The 25,755-nt window shown below is 33.5% G+C and overlaps 5 protein-coding genes across 7 annotated transcripts; 4 read left to right on the forward strand and 1 right to left on the reverse strand.

Moving 5' to 3' along the window:
- Positions 1-2,010: 2,010 nt before the first annotated feature.
- Positions 2,011-6,087, reverse strand: LOC120282486 (14-3-3-like protein GF14 kappa). The gene is made up of 4 exons (XM_039289310.1): positions 5,518-6,087; positions 3,946-4,068; positions 2,315-2,431; positions 2,011-2,217 (listed from the first exon to the last, which is right to left on the reverse strand). Exons 1-4 carry the CDS (start codon positions 6,010-6,012, stop codon positions 2,197-2,199), a joined length of 756 nt encoding a protein of 251 aa, XP_039145244.1. The 5' UTR covers positions 6,013-6,087; the 3' UTR covers positions 2,011-2,196.
- Positions 6,088-6,436: 349 nt separating this feature from the next.
- LOC120282352 (pentatricopeptide repeat-containing protein At5g18475) lies at positions 6,437-8,079 on the forward strand. The gene has a single exon (XM_039289158.1). It carries the CDS (start codon positions 6,543-6,545, stop codon positions 8,049-8,051), a length of 1,509 nt encoding a protein of 502 aa, XP_039145092.1. The 5' UTR covers positions 6,437-6,542; the 3' UTR covers positions 8,052-8,079.
- A 145-nt stretch (positions 8,080-8,224) lies between these two features.
- On the forward strand, positions 8,225-10,772 carry LOC120282353. Of its 3 annotated transcripts, none has more exons than XM_039289160.1 (5): positions 8,225-8,459; positions 8,546-8,616; positions 9,742-9,877; positions 10,023-10,509; positions 10,578-10,772. In XM_039289160.1, the coding sequence occupies exons 1-4, from the start codon at positions 8,247-8,249 to the stop codon at positions 10,494-10,496; spliced, it is 894 nt and encodes a 297-aa protein (XP_039145094.1). In that variant the 5' UTR covers positions 8,225-8,246; the 3' UTR covers positions 10,497-10,509; positions 10,578-10,772. The 3 variants fall into 3 exon arrangements, with proteins under 3 accessions (XP_039145094.1, XP_039145093.1, XP_039145095.1); XM_039289159.1 differs by having other exon boundaries at positions 10,592-10,772; XM_039289161.1 differs by having other exon boundaries at positions 10,032-10,509; positions 10,592-10,772.
- Positions 10,773-12,451: 1,679 nt separating this feature from the next.
- Positions 12,452-20,836, forward strand: LOC120282218 (glucose-6-phosphate isomerase 1, chloroplastic). Its single transcript, XM_039288977.1, has 14 exons — positions 12,452-13,098; positions 13,192-13,314; positions 14,805-14,903; positions 15,019-15,102; positions 15,728-15,871; positions 15,959-16,024; positions 16,148-16,216; positions 16,300-16,407; positions 17,518-17,570; positions 17,652-17,790; positions 18,559-18,715; positions 18,864-18,942; positions 20,287-20,353; positions 20,539-20,836. The coding sequence occupies exons 1-14, from the start codon at positions 12,580-12,582 to the stop codon at positions 20,671-20,673; spliced, it is 1,842 nt and encodes a 613-aa protein (XP_039144911.1). The 5' UTR covers positions 12,452-12,579; the 3' UTR covers positions 20,674-20,836.
- A 1,674-nt stretch (positions 20,837-22,510) lies between these two features.
- Positions 22,511-25,560, forward strand: LOC120282167 (LOB domain-containing protein 30-like). The gene is made up of 2 exons (XM_039288920.1): positions 22,511-22,567; positions 25,148-25,560. Exons 1-2 carry the CDS (start codon positions 22,558-22,560, stop codon positions 25,558-25,560), a joined length of 423 nt encoding a protein of 140 aa, XP_039144854.1. The 5' UTR covers positions 22,511-22,557.
- Positions 25,561-25,755: the final 195 nt, after the last annotated feature.

Genomic DNA, 25,755 nt, shown 5'->3' on the forward strand with positions numbered 1-25,755 from the left:
CGACTCTTTGATCATTACTAAAACGATGAAAGCTAGCGTTTACCGGTGTTGATCGATGATCATGAGCATGAAAAAGTGTATAAAGATTTATATAATCAATCAACCGTCGGATGATGATCCGACAGCTCGTTAAAAACATCCATAGATTTGAAATCTAGGGACGTCCCTAGATGATGTTTTCCCATATATATATATATATAATATCCCGGGTAGGATGTATTTTGTTTGGTGAACTCCAATGATTGTTTTTTTAAGTAATGATTTACATCTTATTTAGTATAATTAATATAATGTATTTAATATCAACTTTTATAAATATAGTTTAAAAAAATCAATTTAGCAGGTTACAAATTCAATTATCATGATGAAAATGTAGAATAACTTTTGAAGTTCTTATTTGACTAAAAAAAAATAGTATTTCAATTTAATATGGTCTGAGCGCAAGTCAAAAAGTTGTAGTTCTTTATACATTTCTATGTTTACAAATATAAATTTTTTTTTTTATCATAAACACTCAAAATTGATATAAATTTAAATAAATAAGTTATCTATGATAATGAGTCAAAAATTTTTTTAAAAAAATCATTATAAAAATTTTAAAAATATATTATATATATAGATAGATAAATAGATAGAGGTCAAAACTTTTTAGACCTAGATGAATAATGAGTAATTAACTATACATCCACTTGCAATTGCAAAAATCAACCATCTCACTAACCATGTGATTATAGTAATATGTCCAAGAGAAATGATAAAAACTTTTATTAATTTAGCCAATTAATCTTGTTTTGATTGCACAACTCTATTGGAAAAAAGTACTTAAACTTATTGGCTACAACAATTGCATAATCTTTGCATAGTAGAGATTCTCTTCAATCAAGCTTGCAATGTTTGGCATTTATCAAGATTAGGTTGTTCTTGTTGTTGATGTGATAAGATCTAAAGAATATAATGTGCTTTTTGAGCAAAGTTTAGTAATTATTTTACTAATAAAACACTATTATTTGTCATGTTTCACTCCATGTTACATTATGTAGGTTCATTAGTCTTTATGTAAATATTATTAAAAAATTATTATAGTGGTAATTGGCAACAAGAAAAAGGCTATCCAAGAGCTGTTATTCTCATTAAGGTTTTTATTTTTATTTTTTAACTTTTATACAAATATGACAAAACACTATCATGGGCATGCACACAGTGGAAATTAATCATTTAACTATGTGCCCATACATTTCAAATTTAGATAATGAAAATTTTATAAACCAAATCTTAAATTGATAATAAAGTTATTAAAATTTAAATTTATTACAATGTGACTTTATGAAACCGAAAAGATGACATTGTTCTTATTTTATTAAAAAGATATATTATTGATAAATTTGTAATTATAAATTCTTCAATTATTAAAAATAAAGATTAATAAGTAAATTTTGCTTACATTATTTAGATGTATTGTAACAAGCTGATGGATAAATAATAAATATCATATGGAAACGGAAGTTATATTTGAATTATTAATTTTATTATTCAAATGTCCCGTGAAATATTTCTTATGCATCCAGTGCATGGCCTTTTGAGAGCTTTTGCAAAAATAATAATAATAATAATAATAATAATAATAATAATAATAATAATAATAAATTATATAGCATCTAAATGTAAACTTGAAAAAAAAACTGAAATCTCTTAAATGTTTCACATTCATTTTTTATAATAGCATCAATATCGCTAATTATTCATATTCATTATCGTAAGCCAAAAATATTTTACAACATTCTGTTATGTGCTTTTCTGCTTTTAACATGAAATAATTAAAAAACTTCTTGCATGAAATGTTAATATCCTTTTTTAAGTAATATATTGAAATATTTATTCCACATCTATACACACAACCTCATTGACTACTGAAATTGGCATGGTTATTCCTCATATTTGCTGCAATAAACCAACCACAATCAACATAAAAATAAAAAGAAAAAAAAAAGAAAAAAAGATTTGATGATCAAAGAAAAGCATATCAAGGATTTGAAAAACACTAACAAGTCTATAAACTTCACATTGTCTCAACAGACACAGCATTCACATAATTTATTTAAAGATGCTTTCTTTCTTTTCTTTATTAAAAAAAAAAAAGTAAATTTAATCTAACCATAAATTTACATAAAACTAAAGAGTAACATCATGCCCCAGCTCTTATACTTCATCTATTTGTTCCTGCAAACATGAAGAGTATGGTTAAATTTAGTATGATTTTCTTACTTTACAGTTCGATAGTTTAAAAAATACGAGAAACTCTTAAGAAAATATTAACCTGTGCATCAGAAGACCAAAGGGTGAGATTATCGCGCAGAAGTTGCATTATGAGTGTGCTATCCTTGTAAGACTCTTCACCCAGTGAGTCAAGTTCAGCAATCGCATCCTCGAATGCCTGCATTCGTAGAAAATTTATAAGTAATCAATTAAAAGTAATTCTAGTTATGTTAATGCTGTTACTGCAAGCAATTTTACCGGAAAATTTTGATTTTAGCAACCAGTTTATTTGTGCTAAATTGCACTAAATACTTAGAACTTAAAAAGATAGCGATGACTAATTAAGAGTTGTCTTTAAAAAGTCAAGTGTTCACAACTTCACATTTATTGCCAATTTTATCATAACATTAAACTTCAACTTCTCAGCATTCCGCAAATTTAGATAGCTCTTTTTCGGTAATATTGTTACATATCTAACTTGCCGATGACTTTGGCACTAGTACTAGTCACACCAAGTTCTCTTCATAGGGGTACTAAGATCATTATTATCAAATGGCTTAATGCTAGTTTAATGGTAATCTCCACAATAATAGACCATATGTTGTAGTACTTATTCATAAGTTATTCAAGTTAAAACAATAAGTTTTGATAAAGTAGCTTTGCTGATCTTAGGGTGCTCTTTTCAACATCTTCTAAGCAAATGCATTGTGGAAACAGACCTGTTTCTAAGAAAAACAAAATTAATTCAAAAGCTTTTTGGTATACATAATGACACAACAATCAGTTAAATTTTTTCAATAATTGGCATGTTTTCTGCAAATTATTAATAGCCATATAATGTCCACACAAACCTCCACTGTACCTTGGTATACTTGCACTCTAATTAAGACACACACACTTGTATTTGTGAAAAGGGATTATGGCCCCTCTACAAGAGGCAAGATGAGCATTTGTTTGGTTGGGGGACAACCCATCAAGGGGGGCCACATTTCCATATCTTAAGAAAGATATGCATGTAACCCATCTTTTTAAGTGCCTTGTGAGAGAAAGGGAAGCATATGACCCCACTAGTCCCTTAAATTCAATGGGGTCCCAATTAAATGATCAAGTCATGACCATATTGGATGTCACATCATCTATGGTGCTAATCTTAAGAGAAACTAGTGTTGGCTTAGCAGCAACAAACAAACTTTAACTATTAATAATTGAATTTTCAATGATTTCATGCTTCTACTTATAATTCCAGCACACAAGTAATTTTGAAAGAGTTGAAGTGAATATATGTAAAGGAATAACAATGCTCTCACTTCTACCCTAGTGAAGGTAAATAATTGAACACAAGAAAACCACAGGTATAATCTCTCAAAGTTTACTGAAGATAAAACTAGATAATAAGAATGTGGACCTGAATGCTCATGTTCTAAGCTGCCTCCTATCAGGAGACAACAGAACATAAAACCTTTTTCAATAAAAAAGAACTGGTATAAGATTTCACAAAGCTTGATGAATTTAGTAGATGTTAACTAGCAAGTATCTTTCAGTTTTTTCACTTTACCATCTCTATAGACCTATCTTGGCATTTCTATTTTATAGAATCTGCAAGTTATTACAACAATGAGAGAGGTAGGCTGAAAAATATAAAGAGATGATGTATGAAACTGTTAGCTTAGTAGAGAACAAAATAAAGATAACCTGTTTTGCCATGCTACAAGCCTTCTCGGATGAATTCAGGATCTCATAATAAAAGACGGAGAAATTTAGTGCCAGGCCCAGCCTAATAGGCTGTGTTGGTGGAAGATCCACAAGTGCAATACCCTAACAAAGTAGAAACAAGAAAAATCAAGGAAAATTAACAAGTAAGAAGCGCATTACAAATACAACATAATTCTAGGAAGTAGTCCCACTGATCACACCTAAATTCAGATTATAATATGATAACTGAATATCTCAGAAAGTATATCCTATGGTAAAGTTCTTTGCTTCAATCAATAGCATGCATGCGCTCAAGAAAGAAAGTGTACAGAATTGAATGCATCATTCAAACAACTATGAGTAGACAATAACTCTGAATAACAAGGCTAAGTCGCAATATTTTAATAAACGAAACAAAACTAGAAATGCACCATTTTTATTTCTTACATCAGGCTCTCGATAACAACCGTGTTTAGGAAAGCGAAGAGATCAATTACCAAGGAAAATTTTGATTCCACACTATAATAAAGAATGCTTGGGGAGTGACTGTAGTATGCTCTGTAAATAAGAGTAATGATATAATGAACAAATAAAAAAGAGCCTGTGACAAGCCACCATTATAGAACCCTAAAAAAATGGACTGGAGAAGGATCTCCGCTCATTGATCTGAATAAATTCCAGAAGGGCATATGAAATCAATCCTATTTACTGCTCTAACAGTCCATATGTTCACTACACAAGAAGAATTGATAGTAATAGCTGAACAGTGGAACATTTTCCCATGGAGCAAGCAACCTTTGATTAGTATTTGAAGAAAACTTTAGATCATAACCAGAGAATTAACACGCTATTATGCATTGTGAGGTTTTAAAATTGAGAAAGAAAGAAAAAAAAAACGTACTCACCAAACCAAATGCCTAATAATAAAGAGAGAAAAGAGAAAAATGATGATGACTAAATTAAGCAAATTAACCAACCAAAATTTCACCTTGTTATTATCAGCATAGAACTTCATGGTGTTCAATTAGTGAGAATTGAAATCTACGTTGTTAAGGCCCTTTAATATAGATTACAATAAGAACAAGTCATCTCTTACAAAGAAATAGGTATTAATAAGCAACCAACTATACACAACTAAACCATAAAAAAGAAAATAAAAACAAGGTGGGAAAATTGGTAAAGAAAAGAAGACAACAATTACTAATTTTCAAGTAGTAACAAACAATCCTAATCCAAAAAAATGAAAGGCTATTCTTAAATTGAGGGAAACTACAAGGAAAAGAAGGGAAAGAAAAAAGATGGCATAAAATTATACTTGTGCTCACTTAATATCTGAACACAATAAAATGAACAAGTAAATAGAACAATCAAACTTTTGTGGCAGTGTTTCCCTTTCCTTTTCCCCCCAAATCCCATTATACTCCAATTTTTTTCACTTTCTATCCTATTACACCATTTCACCCCAATCCAAACTACATAATCACAGTTAGATAATTCTATGTAAAATCAATAAAGATGCAAACTTTGCAAGAAGAAAGCCCCAAAAATTCATCAAAAAAAAAAAAAGTATACCTGTGCTTCCTTGTACGCAGCCATGGTCTCATCGGCCGCCTTCTTCCTCTCATCCCCAATCTTAAACTCCGCAACATATCGATGATAATCCCCCTTCATCTTCAAATAGAAAACCTTGCTCTCACTCGACTCCACTGAGGGCACAAGGTTTGAATCAAGAAGCCCTAGAATCTCTCCACAAACCGAGCTCAGCTCACTCTCGATCCGACCACGGTACGAGCGCACAAGCGCGACGTGATCCTCATTCCGGCGCGATTCCTCCTTCTGCTCGATCGATGAGACGATCCTCCACGCCGCTCGGCGAGATCCTACCATGTTCTTATAAGCGACGGAGAAGAGGTTCCGCTCCTCCACCGTGAGCTCTTCGCCCGGTGAGCAGCATCGGACGAGACTCTTCATGAACCCCGCCATCTCCTCGTAGCGCTCCGCTTGCTCTGCTAGCTTAGCGAGGTACACCCACTCCTCACGAGTTCGCCCTTCCGCCATCTCCGCCATTGGAATCAGAGCTCAAGCACCGCTCGCGAGAGAAAAGACGAAGACTCTGAAGACGACGACGACAACCACGTGTTCTTCTTTTTATCTCCCCTAAAAAACTTAAATTTTTATTTTCATTTATTCCTTTTTTTTAAAAATATTTTTTTTAAAAAAATTATTTATTATTATTATTCTGTTTATGGAATATGGATAAACCCTTATCCACCCCCAACTATTTTAAATAAATAACTATATAATAATAATAAAAAATTTAAAAACGAATAAAAATCTAAATTATCAACAAAAAAAAATAAAGAATTTTTTTATATTAATTAATTTTAATTAATTAAACACTCCATTATCTCCAAAAACAAACACTTTTTTAGTCCAAGAGAAATTTCCCACCAAAATTCATGCCAAGGATCTATTAAAAATAGTCACCATCTCAGGGACCAGTCATAAATTTCACCCACTACCATCTTCTTCTTCTTCGCGCTCAACCGCCATTGTTGCCCTCTTTGCAAGCTCGCTGAAGCTCTCAATGCCCTCCAATGGTATCTCCTCGTCCTCCCCCTCTCCCCTGGATCTCTCCTCTCCACTACCCGAAAGGGCTGAAACCTTCCTCCCCTTCCCCTCCTCCCTGCCCCGCCGAGAGCCGCCCTCGCCGCCGCTTCATCTCCCATACTGACGCCATCCGCCTGATCACTCACCACTCCGACCCCCAGCAAGCCCTCGACCTCTTCAACTCTTGCGCCGCGCAGCCCGGCTTCGCCCACAACCACGCCACCTACTCCGCCATCCTCCTCCGCCTCGCACGCTCCCGCAAGTTCCTCGCCATCGACGCTCTCCTCCACCGCATCTCCTCCGAGCCCTGCCGCTTCCACGAGTCCATCCTCCTCTCCCTTATGCCCTTCTTCTCTCGTGCTTCCCTCCATGAGAAAACCCTCGATGCCTTCTTCTCCATTCTCCCCCTCACCCGCTTCAAACCCTCCTCCAAAGCCCTCGCCACCTGCCTCAACCTCCTCCTCTCCTCCTCCCGTTTCGATCTCGCCCAATCCCTTCTCTCCCATGCCCAATCCCATCTCGGCATCTCCCCCAACACTTGCGTCCGCAACATCCTCATCAAACACCTCTGCAAGTCCGGCGATCTCAGCGCCGCATTCAAGGTGTTCGACGAAATGCGCCACTCGGACTCCTCCTCCCCGCCCAATCTCATCACCTACTCCACTCTCATGGCCGCTCTCTGCAATGAAGGTAAGCTCAAGGATGCATATCAACTGTTTGAGGAAATGATCGAGAGAGACAAGATCGCCCCCGATGCTCTCACTTACAATGTCCTCATCAATGGATTCTGTAAACACGGGAAGGTTGAGAAGGCGAAGGCCGTGCTGGAGTTCATGCGGAGGAATGACTGCGAGCCGAATGTCTTCAACTATGCTTCTCTCATGAATGGTTTCTGCAAACAAAGCAGGATTGAGGATGCAAAGAAGGTGTTTGATGAAATGCAAAGCTCTTGCCTTGAGCCTGATGCAGTGACTTACACTACATTGATCAGTTGCTATTGCCGAGCTGGGAGAGTTGATGAAGGGATTGAATTGGTTAAGCAAATGAGGAACAGAGATTGCAAGGCTGATGTTGTCACTTATAATGTGGTCATTGAAGGTTTGTGCAAGGTTGAGAGGTTTCGGGAGGCGATGGAATTGCTCGAGAGCTTGCCGTATGAAGGTGTTCGATTAAACGTTGCAAGTTATAGGATAGTGATGAACTCCTTGTGTGCAAAAGGGGATATGGAGATGGCTTTGGGATTGCTGGGTTTGATGCTTGGAAGAGGAGTTGTACCACATTTCGCCACTTCGAACAAGTTGTTGGTTGGATTGTGTGACGCCGGAAGCGTTGCTAATACAGCAATTGCTTTGTTTGGATTGGCTGAGATGGGGTTTGCGCCGGAGATTGGTTGTTGGATTAGATTGGTTGAGTGTATGTGCCGGGAGAGGAAGCTTGTGAGGGTTCTGCAAGTGTTCGATGAAATTATCAATCATTGTGGAGCTTTAGAGTTCTGAGATTTAAGCAGTGGAGATGATGAGATTGCTCTAGAGAGCTTGTGGTGAGAAAGTGTTCAACTTTATGGGCATGTTCATTTGGGCTGAAGTGGGGGAAGTGGGGGAAGTGGTGCACTTCCTCCACTTCCCACTGAAGTGAAAACATAACTAGATCCACTTCAGGCTTTTGTTACTGAAATGACTACCATATAAATAATGAGTTCCTTCCACTTCCCCCATCCTAATGAGCTCCTTGGAAGTGAGACTTCCTCATCGGCCCTACCTCTTTCTTCCTTTTTCACCACTCTTCCTCTCTGGATCTTTCAGACCTTTTCAAATGTGTTCATCGACGCAACAACGCCGGCAGATCGACTGCTGACTGCCGGCCGTGACCATCGCCAGTGCTTTTTTTGGGTTGTTTTCTCAAAGGTAAATTTTTTTCCATGTCTTCTAGACTTTTTCATCAGCCTTACCTCTTCTTTCCTTTTCACCGCTCTTCCTCTCTGGATCCACAGATCTTTTCAGACGTGTTCATCGTCGCAACAACGCCGGCGGATCTGACAGATCTTTTCAGCCCTACCTCAAGGTAAATTTTTTCCTTTTCTTCTAATATTGGTTTTGATCTACAGCATGCTGCCAAAAAAATAATTTTTTTTTTTTAGTAATTTTTTGTGGTTGATCCAGATTGATAGCCAGTTTGAGTTATCAATGGTTACAAATGATTCTTATGTTTTTTGCTAATAAATCATTGTTTTGATCAGTGTGCAGTTCCCAAAATTTTGATTTTTTTTTAGTTATATGATGGTGTGCGGTTCCCAAAATTTTGATCTTTTGAAACTAATTTATAGCTTCATACCAATATTTATTAAAATTAACTGAAAAACACCAACAAATATTTGTGTGGAGTAAAATTTAAATATGCAACATTCTAAAATAAAAATTAAAAATATGTAATTAAATAGAGACCTCCAAACATCATATCATACAAGCGATCAGGTACATGCTTTGCAACCCTGGACTTGGCCACCTCTTTTAGTGACTACGTTATGCAGGCACATTATGGAGATAAATATAGAAATAAAAATGGTAAATGAAAACACTATTGACAGAGCACAACACAACACAAGATAGGATAAAAAGATCAGAGCCTAGAATTAGGAAACACTGATGCATAAAATTATTGTCATCTGTGAAGCTGGTCAGCAGCTGAACTGGTTGTGGCTGATGAGGCAGTTGCCCTGCCATTCGAAACTCCATTGTCTACAGGTGATGAAATTCCCCATCTACCTTCCGACTCAATTGGCTCGACAACTTTAACTTATCCATCAGTTAATCCTTGGTTAGTCAAAAATTTATAGGTTTCTCTGTTAATCAACATTGAGTTTTACTTTTGAGAAATCTAGTCTTGTGGATGTTCAGAATTGTGTATTTAGAGTTATGCTTAGTCAATACTTGCACTATATTTAGTCTTTCCTGTTTGTTGGAGGAGAATTAGAGTCGCTGAATTTTTGGTTGTGTTGATAGTATCATACATAAGAAGGAAGACAACAACTAGTATATATATTAATTAAATTCAGTCAGAACTATAATTTTAGGTATAATCTTCTTTCTAAATGATTAGCCAGGATAAATATTGTATTAACTAAACAAAAAGTTGCTATCTTTTGCATATTGGCAGCTTTTTCATAATATTTTTTTTTGTTTACCATAGGTCTACAATGGTTACTGATAATTTAGATGATCTCCTTCACATTGACGTACCAATGTTTGCAACTATGGCAGTTATTTCAGTCATGATGTCTAACCGAGAACAACGGCAAGCACTACCCCGAGAGCCTTATAAGGAGGTATGTGAATGAATGTTATTTTTTATGTTTTCTTTTTTAATGTTAATTTTCGATATGATCAATGAGTTTGATTCATTTAAATAAATATTTTTTTAACGGAGACAACCAAATAGAGTACCTAAACAAGCCTGTACCTGTTTTTTAGGAGTTAAAGTTGGTTGATGATGATGATCATGCCACCGGTGATCATGTCCGTTCAATCTTTGACCAATTTGGTGGTACAAACCCTGACGACGATTGTGCGCCTCCAACTAATGAGCCAAAGGACTGTGAATCATTTGAGGTAAATAGCCGAAGACATGAAACGCCAAGATCATCTGGAACTAAGACTGGCCGCACAACAAGGACTGTGGGTGAAAACACTGCTATGGACAATGTCGGGGATAAGTTGGGTGAGTTGGCGGCGTCAATTGATCGGGCAAGAAAGAAAACATGGAAGGAAAAACTATCAGATGCTCTATGGGATATGGAAGGTTATGATGATGGGGACATGGAAATGGTCTTTGATAGATTAATGACTAACAAAAAACAAGCCGAATTATTCTACTTGAGAAAGCCATCTCTTCGCAAAAGATGGTTAGATAACTTTATTGAATCTATAAAGAATTCCAACTCCTGAAGTTAGCATCAAGGTAAGTTTTACTCATGAATTATTTTAACATTAGTTTCTTCATAATATGGAACCTAATGTTGAACATAGTTGCTTGTTTGCAGGAAACAAGAGTATCTATTTGCTGGTGATCATGTTGCATGGAGTTTATGGGTTTGCTGGCACAAGTTGATCTTATAAAAGAAACAAAATCCTGCCAACATGTTGTTTCTTTAGCTTATGATTTTGTAATGCAAAACCCTGTGTTGTTCTTCATTATGCAATGGGTTAAATTTTTATTTTTTACTATGAACTGTGAAACATTGTATTGGTATTTGTTATGTGAAACCTTGTGTTGATGTTATGCTACTATTACTAATTGTATGCAATATTTGCACTAATGAATTTTTACATGTGAGTTTGTTAGGTGGATGAATGTCTCTAGAATAATGGGAATTTTTACATGATGTTGTAAATGTGAATTTTTTACATATGAGTTTGTTAGATGAATGAATGTCTCTTGAATAATGTGAATTCTACAAGAATTTTTATATGTATGGTAGGTGGATGAATGTCTCTAGAATAATGACGCTGTAATTTCTTGTATACATGAATTTTTACATGTGAAGTTGGAACCTTATTTTGCATTTGTTAATTTTTCAATTTTTGACAATAATGTGGATCCTATTAAATCTATGCCGTCAATAGTTCCACAATTAAGATGCAAATTATTTTTTAATATTAAATAATAATGGAAATAACGATAATATTATTATTAATATAAACTATGATAATAGTTTTTTCACAAATATTTAAAAATGGAGAAGTGGTCACTTCAGGAAAATGTCAATTTCCTTCTGAATAAACTAACGAAAGTGATATCACTTCTATTTATTTCTGAAAACGGCACTTTTTTTTCACTTCAGTCCAAATGAATATTCCTAAGTAATTTTGTGTGTGAAAAAAAATACAAAAAAATGGTTTTGTGATTGCATGTAACAAGAATTTTTTTTTCTCCTCCAATACGAACAGCATAAACCTCGACAGAGCAAGAGGAATTGGAAGCGTACACATGTGGGTACTAGAACTACTCATATATAATTATTATTTACACTTTTAAAAATATGGCTTCATTTGAGATTTTAATTTTTATCATTTATAAAGGTATTTTAATTAAGACCCGACTACTAATAGATTATTTGGTCGCTGGTTGCATGTAAATATGCAACAAAAATTGGCCCTGCCAGGTAGGACATGTTAGGCAATTGATTAGTTTCAGGACTATTATAATTCACTTTTAACTGTCTATTTAAACATGTGTTCTTTCTTTCTTTTTCTTATTTGCTAGATAGTTGATACACAAAGGAAAGACAACCAACAAATGATTTCTTGGCAAGAGATGGTTGACAACAGACATACACCAACTTGTATACTATTTTTATATATCACATACTATTTATAAAAAAACAAATCATAAAAAAACATATGGATGGAAACCAAAAGTTTTAAAATAACTAACGACATTTAGGTCAATTGGTATCGAGACTTTTACATAGAGTGTTCATTTTGAGGAAGACCTGACATCGAATCTTATATCCATACAAGGTGAGGACACGTGGGTCAGTGTTGAGTTCTGCTTCCCATGCACGTCCCTGACTTGCTTTTAAATAGGAGGCGCTTGTCGTCTATTTGTCAAAAAAAAAAATTTAAATACATGTACCTTAAGTCTTTTTAATGTAATTTTCATACATACTGTGTATTATGTATATCAACGTATGCATACCGTATATCTGTCTATACCAATGTATATATATACATGGACACAAGTGAAAGTAATAAATAAATAAAGATAAATGCCAAAAAAAAAAAAAAATGAACTTCCACACGTGTGTCCGTTTCCCGCCGTCTACCACACGTGTGTCAAACCCTTTTCCATTATATATATATATATATATATTAAAAAAATTATTTTCCATGAACCCACACCTTTTTGTTCTCTAGTTCAACAGGGTTCTTGTTTCTTTCACTGCGTTTTCCCCCAAATCCCAAATGCTTTGAATTTGGCCTCTTCCTCTCTCCTTCTCCTTCTCCGCCACCATCATCCACCTCTCCAATGGCCTCCATCTCCGGCTTCTGCTCCTCCTCCGCTTCCCCTGCCGCAGCTCTCAAGCCTCGCCGCTTGCTATCTCCACAGAAATCCCCTCTTCTCCGCCCTATTGTCGGCCCCCGCACGCTTGTCTCCGTTGCCCGCGATATCTCCGCTGATCTCTCCACTAACTCTTCCATTCCCGTCTCCCCGAAGTCTGCCGCCATCGAGAAGGACCCTGTCAATCTCTGGCGACGCTATGTTGATTGGCTTTACCAGCACAAGGAGTTGGGACTGTACCTTGATGTTAGCCGGATCAGCTTCACTGATGAGTTCTTTGATTCGATGGAACCCCGGCTTCAGAAGGCTTTTTTGCATATGAAGGAGTTGGAGAAGGGAGCGATTGCGAACCCTGATGAGGGGCGGATGGTGGGGCATTACTGGCTTCGGAACCCTAAAATGGCGCCGAATTCGTTCTTGAGGTTGCAGATTGAGAACACGCTGGAAGCTATCTGTGACTTTGCGGATAAGATAATCAGTGGGCAGGTATAAGAGTTTGATGGGGTTTTTGTGATCTAGTGTTTTTGTGAAAGAAATTCATTTTATGATTCTCTAGTGACATATTGAAATGTGGAACAGATAAAGCCTCCATCTTTTCCAGAGGGCCGGTTTACCCAGATTCTTTCTGTTGGAATTGGTGGTTCTGCCTTGGGGCCTCAGTTTGTTGCTGAGGCATTAGCCCCTGATAATCCTCCTCTAAAGGTGATTGCTTTTGTTGTGGATGAAACTGTTGTTATTTATTTGTATTAGTTGATTATAATAGCTCGGTGTGATGGATTGCATTGTTTTCATGGTTTATTTCAATTCCAATGCGTAACTCTTTTGTTATATACACATCTCAATACATATTAAAGATTGCTAGAGGCTGTTTTGTAGTACTCACTTGCATTGTCAAAAGGAGAGAGAAATGGAAGCCCATATACAGGCACATATTTTGAACTTGGAGATCTTTTTGCAATCTTAGTGTTCTAATGTGTGAGGATAAAGAACAGTTTTAGCAAAATTGCTTTGTTTTTATGGTTTATTTCAATTCCAAACCACTACTCTTCTGCTTTGTGCCCATATCAAAGCATATTATAGAGTAGGGGAGGCTGCTTTTGTAACACTCACTTGCTTTGTCAGAAATTAGAGAAATCAAGTTCCAAACATAGGCACAATAGCTTGGACTTTGGAGATCTTTTTGCAATCTTATTATTCTAATGCTTGAGGATAAACAAAATTTTTGACAAATGTTCTGATACTTCATGCAGTAACTATTAATTAATAAGGTGAAAATAGTACTCTTACCTCATCTAAAGTTCTAAACTAGGTTGCTGTGATCCTTGAAGGTAGGAAATAGTTCTATAGTGAAGAAAATTAGGTGAAGAAGTATAGGTAGAAGCAGAAAAATTGTAATGGACCCATGCATTCTTTGGTGGGGCACATGGACATGCACTTTCCTTTATGGGTCAGTATTTTTTTCTCAATTAGAAATTTGAATTGTATTATAAACCATAGATCTTGACTATAAAGTGTCATTATGCTTTGAAGTCCTTGTTTGATATCACTGGACTATTGGAAAGCTTTTTATAAATGCCTTTATTAGCTTGGATGTATATTTTGCTTACTGTTCTCTTTTAGGTGACGTGTAATTTTTGTTTAGCAATCCTAGATTATGACAATATACGACAAACTTTGATGTAACTTTCTGTGGTGATGTCTTTGTTCGCATGTCTAGATAGAAGTATCCTTCGAAAAGCCTCTTCCCTTTACTTTCTCTTTTTTCTTTCTCCCATGATGCTAGATTATCTTTCTGATTTCATCATAAATGATTTGAGGTATCTTGTTTATTTAACAGCTTTTATTGAGTCTTGACAATGGAGTGAATTCATGGTTAATTTATTAAAATGTTGATCATGTACTTGAGCCTGCAACATCTTTGCAGTCCTGAGTTTTTAACCTGATACTGCAAACCATGTGTCTTCATCACGAATGAAATTTTCTTGTGTAAGTCAAAACAAGAAAACTCATATGAAGCATGTAGGTGGCGACCTCAATTTGATTCATGAAATCCATTTTTAGTAACTATCTGGTTTTAATTTTTTTTAGCATGTCCCTTTGCTTGTTGCAGATATTCATTTTCACTGCAAATTGAAGGTGACAATTTCAGTGTTAAAAATGCTTATTTATCTTGTAATTCTATGATTGCCCAGATAAGATTTATTGACAACACAGATCCTGCTGGAATTGATCATCAAGTTGCACAGCTTGGATCAGAGTTAGCATCTACGCTTGTTATTGTCATATCAAAGGTCTGTGTAGCAGGGTTTTCCCCCCTTTCTTTTTATTTTAATTTGTTGGTCATTTATGTTGGTAATTTTGGAAAATTGCTTATGAGAGATGCTGACAATTCTTGCAAATGGTTAGAGTGGCGGAACACCTGAAACCAGAAATGGCCTGTTGGAAGTACAAAAAGCTTTTCGAGATGCTGGATTGGACTTTGCGAAACAGGTTTTAATCTCAGGTTTTTGTTTCTGCTTTGTTTTCTTTGTCAAGTTGGCTACACCGTATATCAGGTGTTTTCTTTTACCCCATAGTTGTTGACATCTCAATGCCTGACAAGTTTTCTTCCTTGTCAATGACGATGTTATATCAATTGGTGACACATTTGCTAATAACTATATTTTTCGAACTCTGGATATGCTCAATGCTATAAAATTTACCTTCATGTGAACGGATTACTTCCTATATATTGCTAGTCTCTTTGTTTCCTACTTTACATGCTATTTGTGATGCATTTTCTGCACCAATATTCCTACCTTTGGTGTCATTATGGTGATTCGCTCTGATTTGGTCATCTTTCACATAATATTTAAAATATATATATATATATATTTGATTTAGAAGTGGGCTATGGGAGGGGATGATGTGTTGCTAGGATATACTGATGATCCCTTAGATCATTTCTGTGTATTGCCCATGGTTTGAGTGTATTCACCTAGGCCAGGGATTTAATCAGACATCATTTCAAATTTCAAAAACATATATGTTGTTTAAATTGGGCCAGTTTTTCCTTTGAATCTATTTTTTTTTCTATGCTCAACTATTCAGTGTTTGAAGCAAAATTATTTTGCAGGGTGTTGCTATTACCCAACAAAATTCCTTGCTAGATAATACCGCTAGGATTGAGGGGTGGTTAGCAAGGTTTCCTATGTTTGATTGGGTAGGTGGTAGAACCTCTGAGATGTCTGCAGTGGGGTTACTTCCAGCAGCACTCCAGGTAAATTGTGTGCTATTATTTGCCCAAGTCTGTGTAAAGTACTTCATTATGAAAGTGCCTGTACATATGGCTTTGTTTGCTATCTAGGGCATAGACATAAGAGAAATGCTTGCTGGTGCAGCACTGATGGATGTTGCAAATAGGAATACGGAGGTAATGGATATGTTTTTGTGAATACTTCTTGTATAGCATTTATCCATGTGCCCCTTATGTTTTAATGTGCCACTTGAAAAATATATTTGCTGATCTTCCTTTGCTTTCCATTATTGCATCTAGGTAAAGAATAATCCAGCAGCTTTGCTTGCTCTTTGTTGGTATTGGGCTTCAGATGGAGTTGGATCAAAGGTATGGTTTTGCTCTTCTTCTTCCTTAATGGACTCTCTCTATTATAGCCATGTTGATTAATTTTATACAATGGGTCTTTACAGGATATGGTTGTCCTCCCTTATAAGGACAGCTTGCTATTATTTAGCAGGTATTTGCAACAGTTGGTTATGGAATCACTAGGAAAGGAATTTGATCTTGATGGCAATCGGGTATATATATCTCTTTGCCTGACAAATATCCATGTGTATACTTATAAATTTATCATGCTTATTTATCTCAATACTGAGAAAAAAAAACATGGTTTCTGAATGTTTCTCATCTTACTAGCGTTTGCCCTACAAATATACACATACATACATACATCATGAAGTTGTATATGCTTATTTGTCTCAATACTGAGGTAAACATTTGGTCTTTGGCCAATGTTTATCTAACTTGGTGATCATATATTAAAATTCCATATTATAAATTATAGATTTGTTATGCATCTGAATTTCTTTGGGTTTACTTTGTGAACCATTTTGCTTTGTATGTACCTTAAGAGGCTACCGAAGGTTAATTTAGAGGGAAGGCTGGTGGTTTTTTAAGAGGTAAATATTAGTAGGTTGTTTGCAATTGTTTCTTCAAGAGTAAGAGGCAAGAAATGCCACTTTCAGGTGGTCAACTTTAGAATGATAATGGCATAATGCTAGATATTTCTGTACAAACTCTAATCTGGCCATTATATGGATGGATGCAATTATTTGTTTAGACTTTAGGGATTAGTATTAGCGATCAGGACTATTTTCAGGAAACCGACTGGTTTCCAATTGTGAAAATGATCTAGGTATCCAAAACAATGACAGAGCTTGTCAAATAACAAACAAATGTAGGGGATCTCCCTCTTTTGAGCTATGATGGTTCTAGTGGATTACATTATTTCCTTTGATGCAACAAAATGATATAAAAGAGGACAAATTCAAAAAGCATTTTTAAGTTTGTGATATTTCATTATCCAAGCAAATAATCTAATGCAAAATTATAAAATTACTTTACCCTGTACCCCTCGAAAATAATATTGTATATGTAACTTCATGTGATCAAAATATCTATTTATCATATTTTCTGTGACATATCTTTTATTTTGTCAGAGTAATTTGTTATTTGAATGAGCACTATGCTGACTTAGTTAACTTGCAACAGACTGCTTGTCAATTTGCCTTTGACATCCTCATTTTTTGATTGTTCTAGAATTAAGTAGGCTTTGAAGGTCATGAGCAAGGGTTAGATTTCTTTTGGTTGCAGTCTAACCATAACAAACTTTTTTTTTTTTGGTACAGGTCAATCAAGGGCTTAGTGTTTATGGAAATAAAGGGAGCACAGATCAGCATGCGTATGTATCTTACTTATTACAAGCATTCATGAAATATTAAGTTATATGATTACTGACATCGTTGTTTATTCCGATTGCCAGCTACATTCAGCAGCTGAGAGAAGGTGTTCACAATTTTTTTGTTACTTTCATTGAAGTGCTCCGAGATAGGCCCCCTGGTCATGATTGGGAGCTTGAGCCCGGTGTCACATGCGGTGATTACTTGTTTGGAATGTTACAGGTTTGTTTTTTCTTTTTCAAATACCTTGTTAAATGCTTGTAATTTGATTTCAAGGCCAATAATTACTGAAATATAAGGAATTAAATATCACACTAAATCATGTTTAACACATTGATATTTCCACAACAGTCAAATATATTCACTTCTCAAAAGCTTAGGACCATATAGTATTATTACCATGTCTAGTTATTATTATTGTTATTATTATTATTATTGAAATATGTACAGTAAGTTTAGAAGCATGTATTATGATGGTTTTGTCCTAAAACATATAAGAAATAAATGTAAAAATTTGCAATTGGTCATCAAAGTTTTTGAATATAATTATATTTTTTTTTTCTTAGATCCATTTTCCATACCCACAACCACAAGGCTTCAATCCCATGTCTCTTGCTCCAATAAGCCCAAAAGTTCCTTGTTCCCTCCCTGCTCACAAACATCTGGTTTCACCTTTCCATCCATCTCTTGCACATTTGTAGCACGTCCAATTTTAAACATGTGGTTCTAATTAAGGAACATAATCTCCTATTCATAAAAGTAGTGACTGTCAGAAATATATCAAGTTGAAGAATGGCCCTCATTCCCAAACATGTGTCTACTTCATGGATGAAAGCACTTCATTGGACATATGATTTTGGTACAAGTAGCTGTTCATATTCTCCATCTGTTTCAAGATTATATTCTATTGTAGATGCAATGCTATTCTACATCGCATTTTAATCCAACACCCTAATCAAACTCACTGAAATGCATTTGCCATTTGTGCAGGGTACGCGTTCGGCCCTTTATGGAAATAATCGGGAGTCCATATCAGTAACAGTGCAGGAAGTTACTCCTAGATCTGTGGGAGCACTTATAGCACTTTATGAACGGGCTGTAGGGATCTATGCTTCTCTTGTTAACATTAATGCTTACCATCAACCTGGTATGTATCCTGGTGATGCTCAATGAATGACCTTCAAATTTGCTCTTTCTTTAAGAAAAAAAGAAAAAAATTGTTCTTGTAAATGATTACGCTCTTCTTGGCTGCGCTTTCTGCTTTTTCAAATTTACTGTAAGTGTTCTTACTGCAGGTGTTGAAGCTGGGAAAAAGGCAGCTGGGGAAGTATTAGCTCTTCAAAAGAGAGTTCTGGCTGTGCTAAATGAAGCTAGGTATAATAACTTATTCATTTGCATATTTCTTTTTCCTGCTGGCATTCATTTTTTCTTCATTCAAACATGGATCTCTGTACATTCTCTTGTAAGTTGACTAGGCTTGTATTATTTATTTTAGCTATTTGCTTTTCATATTTTTCTCTCTAAGCATCCGGATTGTGATTAACTTCAAGGTAACTGCCAAACATTAGCTATTTCCTGTGTTTTCTCCTATCAGAAATTAAATTTTTAAGCTAATTCTTGAGTTGGGAAAAATCACCTTGTACATTAGAGTTTGTTTTGTTTTTTTAAAAGCATACATCTATGCTGTGCCTAAATACTTAAGAATAATGTAAATGAAATTCTAAATCCACTTAGAGAAAATGCTAAGCATAAAAATATTAGAACGAAGAATTTTATTTCAAAGTTTTCTGCTGAAGCAATCTAAATGCATTACAAAGTAGGCTCTTCCTAGAAATTCCCAACTACCGTGGTATTTTAAGCACTCCCCCGTCTTACATTTCAAAGTGAAAATCAGGATCATCTTATTTACTAGCAATTATAATATTGAAAAATAAATGGTTTATATTTAGATTTTTTTAAAAAATTTTAAAGTACCAAAGAAACCCCTAATTGAAGTGGTCATGCATGTAGACCAATTTTTCGGTACACATGTTGGCACAGCTCTTGAATTCAAGAAGTTCATCACGATTATAGGTTTCTAACTTTGTATTCTTTCAATATTAGTTGTATGCCCTTTTTCGAGTTGGTCTTGAGAGATAATTATTATCTTTAACGTTCTGCTCTATCAAGATTAGTTGTGGATCATGGTTTGAGTTGGTCTCAGGAGATCGATCTTATTTTATTTGTTTGCTTTTATGTTTGAAAACCATGCACATTCCTTCCTAGTTGATGGTACTCAATTTATACTGATTAAAGTTAGATATTCCATTGGTAGTGGTGGTTTAATATGGCATTGCTTTTTGAGGATGACACAGGTGTCTTCACATGAGATCTTGTGGAGGTCAATGATAATTTTAAGTTCTGCACTTCATTTTACTTGGCTAAATAACTATGCTTAAATTCATCGTTAGCTCTTTCAAAGAATTTCATGTCAGGCTTCTTATGTGTTACAAATTAGCTTGAAGTGTCCTGATGAAAAAGAAATCCCTTTTCACATCCAAAATGATCAAGTTTTTGACAGTGTGCATGTGCCTCTTCAACTAGAATTTCACAAAAATTAAGTGACAATTTTGTGCCCATATATGCCTTATTTTAGCAAACACTTTATGCCACCAAAAGATTTGATTTTAGTTCAAAATGCACGGCTCTAGTTATTTATCTTTTTAAATTCTTTTGCAGTTGTAAAGAGCCTGTCGAACCATTGACACTCGACGAAATTGCAGATCGCTGCCATGCTCCTGAAGAGGTAATCTTGTTCTTTTGCCTTGTTGAGCATCCGTTGTTAAAACTTAATTTCCGTCACCATTTCCATACCACTCGTAGTCTACTCACACTTCTGCAAATGTCGAAACATCTAGTAATATCATTCGCGTACGTGTTGCTTGAAATCTTCGAAGAAAATGATTAATCTCTTTTTTGCATGATTTGCAGATTGAAATGATATATAAAATAATTGTGCATATGGCCGCGAACGACAGAGCTCTCATAGCTGAGGGCAGCTGCGGTTCACCTCGAAGCATCAAAGTATTCCTTGGTGAGTGCAATGTCGATGACTTGTATGCTTAAACATCACTTTTCTATGTAATTTTGTTTGATACAGCAACAAGAGTTCGAAATAATTTACGATGAAGGCTTGTATCCGACCTTCGAGTAAAAAACACCATTGCCCAATCATTCGATTTACTCGATCTTTTGGGTAATTTTCAGATTTCTGTTTTATGTTTTCGAATTTCTTTACCCTTTATTTTTATTAGATCAGTGGTTCTTAAATGGTTGCCCTTGTTTTGTTTCTTTGGATTTCATCCTGTATTGTTTTGTTTTGGTATGTTTATGCTTTCTGAAGCAGTGTTTTTTTTTTACATGAACACACCTGTAAAAACCTGAAATTATGTTTTAGGTGAAAAAAAAACATATATTTAATAAATTTTAAAAGAACTACATATTATTTTCTATAATTTTGAAATATATGTAAGAGATCAAATCAGCCAAAATCAAGTGAAGTTTACTGCAGCTGTAGAACTTTGGAAAAAAAAACAAAAGCTGTGCTAAATGAAGCCAGGTATTGTAATTAATTCATTTTATGTTGATCTTTTGATCTATTAACACTAGAAAATCATATTCATTGACACCGGATCTCTGGATGTCCTGAGATATTAATATGGTATTTACATATTTTGTTTTTGTTTTTTTTTTAAATCATTGTTTCTTCAATAACAATTAGCATTTGATTGCATCAGTTTCAAACATGGATCTGTGTGCATTTCTCTTTTGTAACTTGACTAAGCTTGTAGTATTATTAGTTTTAGTTATTGATTCTTTTTTTTTCTTTTCATATTTTGCCTCTAAACATCAAGATTGACATTAACTTCAAGATAAACCGCCAAAAACTAACAAATTCACCTTATAAATTAGATTATTAATTAATTATTAATTAATTAATTAATAATAATATTGTTATTAATATTTAAAAAATTTACAGCAATAATGCACTGCCTAACTTTCAGTGGGAAATGATATAAAATTCATTTCTAATTTTTACATATATATATATATATATATATAGATAAAAAAAATTATATCATAAAAGAAATATAAATATATAATTAATCTATAAATATTTCATGAAATTTAAAATTTAAGTTACAATTACTTTACACAAAAATATAATTAAGAAGTGTATCGATTTTCTAATTATTTTTCAAGAAATAAATTATGATTTCAAATAATAGTATACATGTACTAAAATTTTATATAATGATAGTATAATAAATATTTATAAAATCACAATCCCATAAATAGATATATTTATAGTATATTGTTTTAAACAATTAAGATAAATATTTATAGATTAAGTTATTTATCAAATTTTAAATTAATTTTTAAATAAAATAATATTTTTTTTAAAAAAAAGATAAATTTAAAGATCAATTCCCAAATCTAGAATCAAGAATAAGATTTATTTCTAATTTCGCCCTCTTTATAAAACCATCAAGAAACTTGTGCACACAGAGAGAGGCTGAGGAAAAGAGGTCAAGGTCTGTTCTTTTTTTCTTTAGTTGCTTGTTTTCAATAGTTATTGATTGTTTTTGGGTGATTAATGAAATTGATTTCATTGTAATTAAATGTTAATTGTTTGTGTTTAGTTCTTGGTTCCCTTTTTTTTTCTGTAATTTGTGGGGTTTTTTTATTTGAATTTTATTTAGGGTTTACTTGGTGATAGTGTTAGTTTAGATTTGAATTCAAATTAAATAACGTGGTCCAGTAGCTATAATTAAAATCCTATTGTGATCATAGTAGTTAATTTGGATAACTATCTATTTAAAAGTTTTAAAATGAGTTAATTTTGAAAAAAATTATATATAAAGCCGTAATATTTTTATGAATACCAAGTTTGATTAATTGAGGAGGACGGAGAGAATTGGATAGATTGGTCATCTTGTTTTATTCATTATGGCTGAAGGTAAATGATTCTATTTTTGTTGTTCCTGTGAATTATATGAAATATTTATATTTTTAATTACAGATAATTTTTAATATATATATATATATATATATATATTTAATTATTAGCATGTTTTGTTCTTAGTGCTTGAGATCATATATGCTTGTGGGGGTTTTTTTTTTTATTGTTTTATGATTGGCATTAAATTTTAGTTTCAGATTTGTTTAGGGGGCATATAATATAGTTGTTCTCTTGGTTTATTTCTAGTGTTTACTAATTTGAAATATTTTGTTCATGTAAATTGCTGTACTATTTGCTTCCATCCACCTAGTTCTAAAATACTAAACATAAGAGGTCATGTTATCATTTTATTTTATTTTATTTTATTATTATTATTATTTTTTAGGAAAAGTAATTGAGACAACTTTTTATTCAAATAAAAAAAAAGGTACATAAGTCTTGGAAAACAAGAACACACAAAACAAAGATACAAATAATCTGAACTAGCAAGTAAGAAAGAAAAAACAAATACTAGACAAAAAAATTAATTTTGAGAAAGATTTGAATGACTTCTCTAATATGCTTCTAGCTCATCACCATCCCATTAATTATGTATATATATATATAGAGATACAATATTGGATTACAGACCTAGTGGTCACTCCAATGATATATATATATATATATATACACACACACACGATAAGCACAACATTCAAGGATATATGCACAATCTAGAATTGATCATTCGGTCATATGTTAAATGCACGCGAGGAATTATATGTTAAATGCACACGAGGAATTGATCGTCTGATCATACACTGGTCATATGCTGGATGCATACTTGAAATTGATTATCTCATCATACCCCTTTCATCTGTCGGTATAAGGTTTAGGCTACAAACTCGCTACAAACTCACTTCCACACCGAAGACTCTCACTAGACTGGGAATTTTTGTTGATTATGTGATGGGTGGGATTTTTATTCTTGACACCTTATATAGCAGCTAATACTTTATTTGTTAGGCTAACCCAATTTTAATGATGTAAAAAAAAAATCAAGCATCATGGTAAAATACACCTATAAATTAAGATGATCCTAAAAATTATTATATGCATGCTTTGAATGTTAACCTAATGAAAATGCATACCTTGTCCTTAATCAAATTATTTGCTTATTGTATGAGTAATTTTGAGAACAGGGTATGTTACTATGCTTCCATTAAATCAATTATTTCCTCATTGCTTTCTTATTATAAGTCATTCTAAATATTAAATTTGTTGTTTTGCTTTCTTATGCATTTGTCCACTTAAACATTTACTAAATTAGTTATTTTGTTTAATGTTCAAAATAGTTGTATTATATATTTTTGGTAATCTAGGTTTGATGAAGATATAAATGTGATTTGTTTTTGGGACATTGAGATTTTTTATTTTTTTTTAATCTTTAGATTCATCCTAAATATATAATGTAGTTGTCTTGTATATTGATTCTTAATGTTTAATTGTTTGAAATATTTGTGTAATTTTTTCTTAAAGATCAAAATTGATAGAGCTAGTAACATACCATGTTATCGTTTAGACATTTCTTGATTAATTTTCAGTTTTTATTTGTTTGAAATATTATGTAATTTGGTTTTTTTTTTTAATGTATTTGTTTAAATAGTTATTTTGGTTATGTAATAATACACTCGTTTATATTATTTGTGGATATTTTTGAGTAATATTTGTATGATATAAAATATAATTTCTTTGGTGCACTTTTGGGTTAAATAATTCTCTTTAGTATGCTTTGCAATATGGTGCCATATATGCTAAGTATGGGAATCTTATAGGTATATTTGGGGTGTTAAAAGCAAAATAATTGAAACATGAATATATTCTTATCTTTTGACATTTTTATATGATTATTTCTTAGTTTAAGTTATTTTTTATTAAAACTAATTAGTTTTCAAAATTGAATGTAATAAGCCCACCCATGCTTACCTTCTGGTAGTGAAATTGAGCTTTGTTAGTTATTTCCTTATTATAATGAAAGCTTAACTTTAATTAAATGCTTAATTAAGAAGGTGTGTATGTTGTCAACATATTACTCTATACTGTTCTTTTTTATTCCATTAATTTAATATATGAAATGAAATATTGCTTCCTGTTTAACTTGACACATTTCATTATTTTATTCTCTTATTTTTTAAAAATAAAGAAAAAAAATCATCATCTATTTAATGTCATTTATTTCTGCATTTGTTGGTTATAATGCTTAAATTTTCATTTTTAAAAAAAATTTAATCTATTGTTAAACAAATATTTTATAATAGTATAATTTTCTAAACAGTTCCTCTAATTTTTTTTAAACTTACCATTTTAGTCCATTTACTAGAGATTGACATGTAAAGAAACTAAATGTTACAATTTAAAGCGAAGCACTAAAAAAATATGTTTTAAAAAAATAAAAAAATTATTTAGAGAATTATACCTTTTATAATCATACAACAGTGATTACCTAAACCTATTCTCCTCCAATGTATTCCCCACCTTCTTTCATTTCTTCATGTAATTTTAATTGATCACTTCTTAACAGTTTACTCTACTTCACAGAACAAAGTAACATGAGTGGCTCCATTAGAAGCAATAGCAATGGAGGTGAAGGTGGTGATGGTGATTATTGCGGAGCTTGTAAGTATTTGAGAAGAAAGTGTGCACCTGATTGCATATTTGCACCATACTTTAACTCGGAGCAAGGTGTTGCCGACTTTGCCATAGTCGAAAAAGTTTTCGAGCCAAGCAATGTGTCTAGACTTCTACATGAGATCCCTGATCACCATAATCGACTAACAGCCGTAAAGGCCATCATTTGTGATGCTCAAGTCCGTATTGATGATCCCATCTATGGTTGCTGTGGTCGTATTTTGAAGTTAGAAAAACGATTGCGGAGTCTACAAGAGCAGATACAGAAGAAAGAAAAGGTTAAGCGAGATCTAGAAAAGCAGATACAGAATTTACAGAAATAGTTGGCGATATTTCAATCATAACCGGTGATGGTAATGATCAAGATAAAAGCATTGATCTTGCTCTTTTTGATAACATCATAGTTCTAGCTCTTACCATTCTCCTCCATTTAAATAAAGTTTAATCCCCGTTGAAAATGTCATATAACTTGTTTATCTTGTTGAAAACTTATTTAAAAGTTTTATTCATGGAAAATG

The sequence above is a fragment of the Dioscorea cayenensis genome, chromosome 18 (assembly GCF_009730915.1).
Source record: "Dioscorea cayenensis subsp. rotundata cultivar TDr96_F1 chromosome 18, TDr96_F1_v2_PseudoChromosome.rev07_lg8_w22 25.fasta, whole genome shotgun sequence".
NCBI lineage: Eukaryota > Viridiplantae > Streptophyta > Magnoliopsida > Dioscoreales > Dioscoreaceae > Dioscorea > Dioscorea cayenensis.

What these genes read in the sequence shown, in the direction of transcription:
- LOC120282486 (XM_039289310.1), bottom strand. Translation starts at nt 6,012, where the DNA reads ATGGCGGAGATGGCGGAAGGGCGAACTCGTGAGGAGTGGGTGTACCTC. An exon ending in CTTGTAGCATGGCAAAACAG is followed by an intron (nt 2,432 to 3,945) that starts GTTATCTTTATT and finishes CTACGAATGCAG; the next exon opens with GCATTCGAGGATGCGATTGC. An exon ending in TTTGGTCTTCTGATGCACAG is followed by an intron (nt 2,218 to 2,314) that starts GTTAATATTTTC and finishes TCATGTTTGCAG; the next exon opens with GAACAAATAGATGAAGTATA.
- LOC120282352 (XM_039289158.1), top strand. Translation starts at nt 6,543, where the DNA reads ATGGTATCTCCTCGTCCTCCCCCTCTCCCCTGGATCTCTCCTCTCCAC.
- LOC120282353 (XM_039289160.1), top strand. Translation starts at nt 8,247, where the DNA reads ATGAGTTCCTTCCACTTCCCCCATCCTAATGAGCTCCTTGGAAGTGAG. An exon ending in CTTTTCAGCCCTACCTCAAG is followed by an intron (nt 8,617 to 9,741) that starts GTAAATTTTTTC and finishes TGTTTACCATAG; the next exon opens with GTCTACAATGGTTACTGATA. An exon ending in CCCGAGAGCCTTATAAGGAG is followed by an intron (nt 9,878 to 10,022) that starts GTATGTGAATGA and finishes CCTGTTTTTTAG; the next exon opens with GAGTTAAAGTTGGTTGATGA.
- LOC120282218 (XM_039288977.1), top strand. Translation starts at nt 12,580, where the DNA reads ATGGCCTCCATCTCCGGCTTCTGCTCCTCCTCCGCTTCCCCTGCCGCA. An exon ending in TTGCAAATAGGAATACGGAG is followed by an intron (nt 16,025 to 16,147) that starts GTAATGGATATG and finishes TATTGCATCTAG; the next exon opens with GTAAAGAATAATCCAGCAGC. An exon ending in TTGATCTTGATGGCAATCGG is followed by an intron (nt 16,408 to 17,517) that starts GTATATATATCT and finishes TTTTTGGTACAG; the next exon opens with GTCAATCAAGGGCTTAGTGT.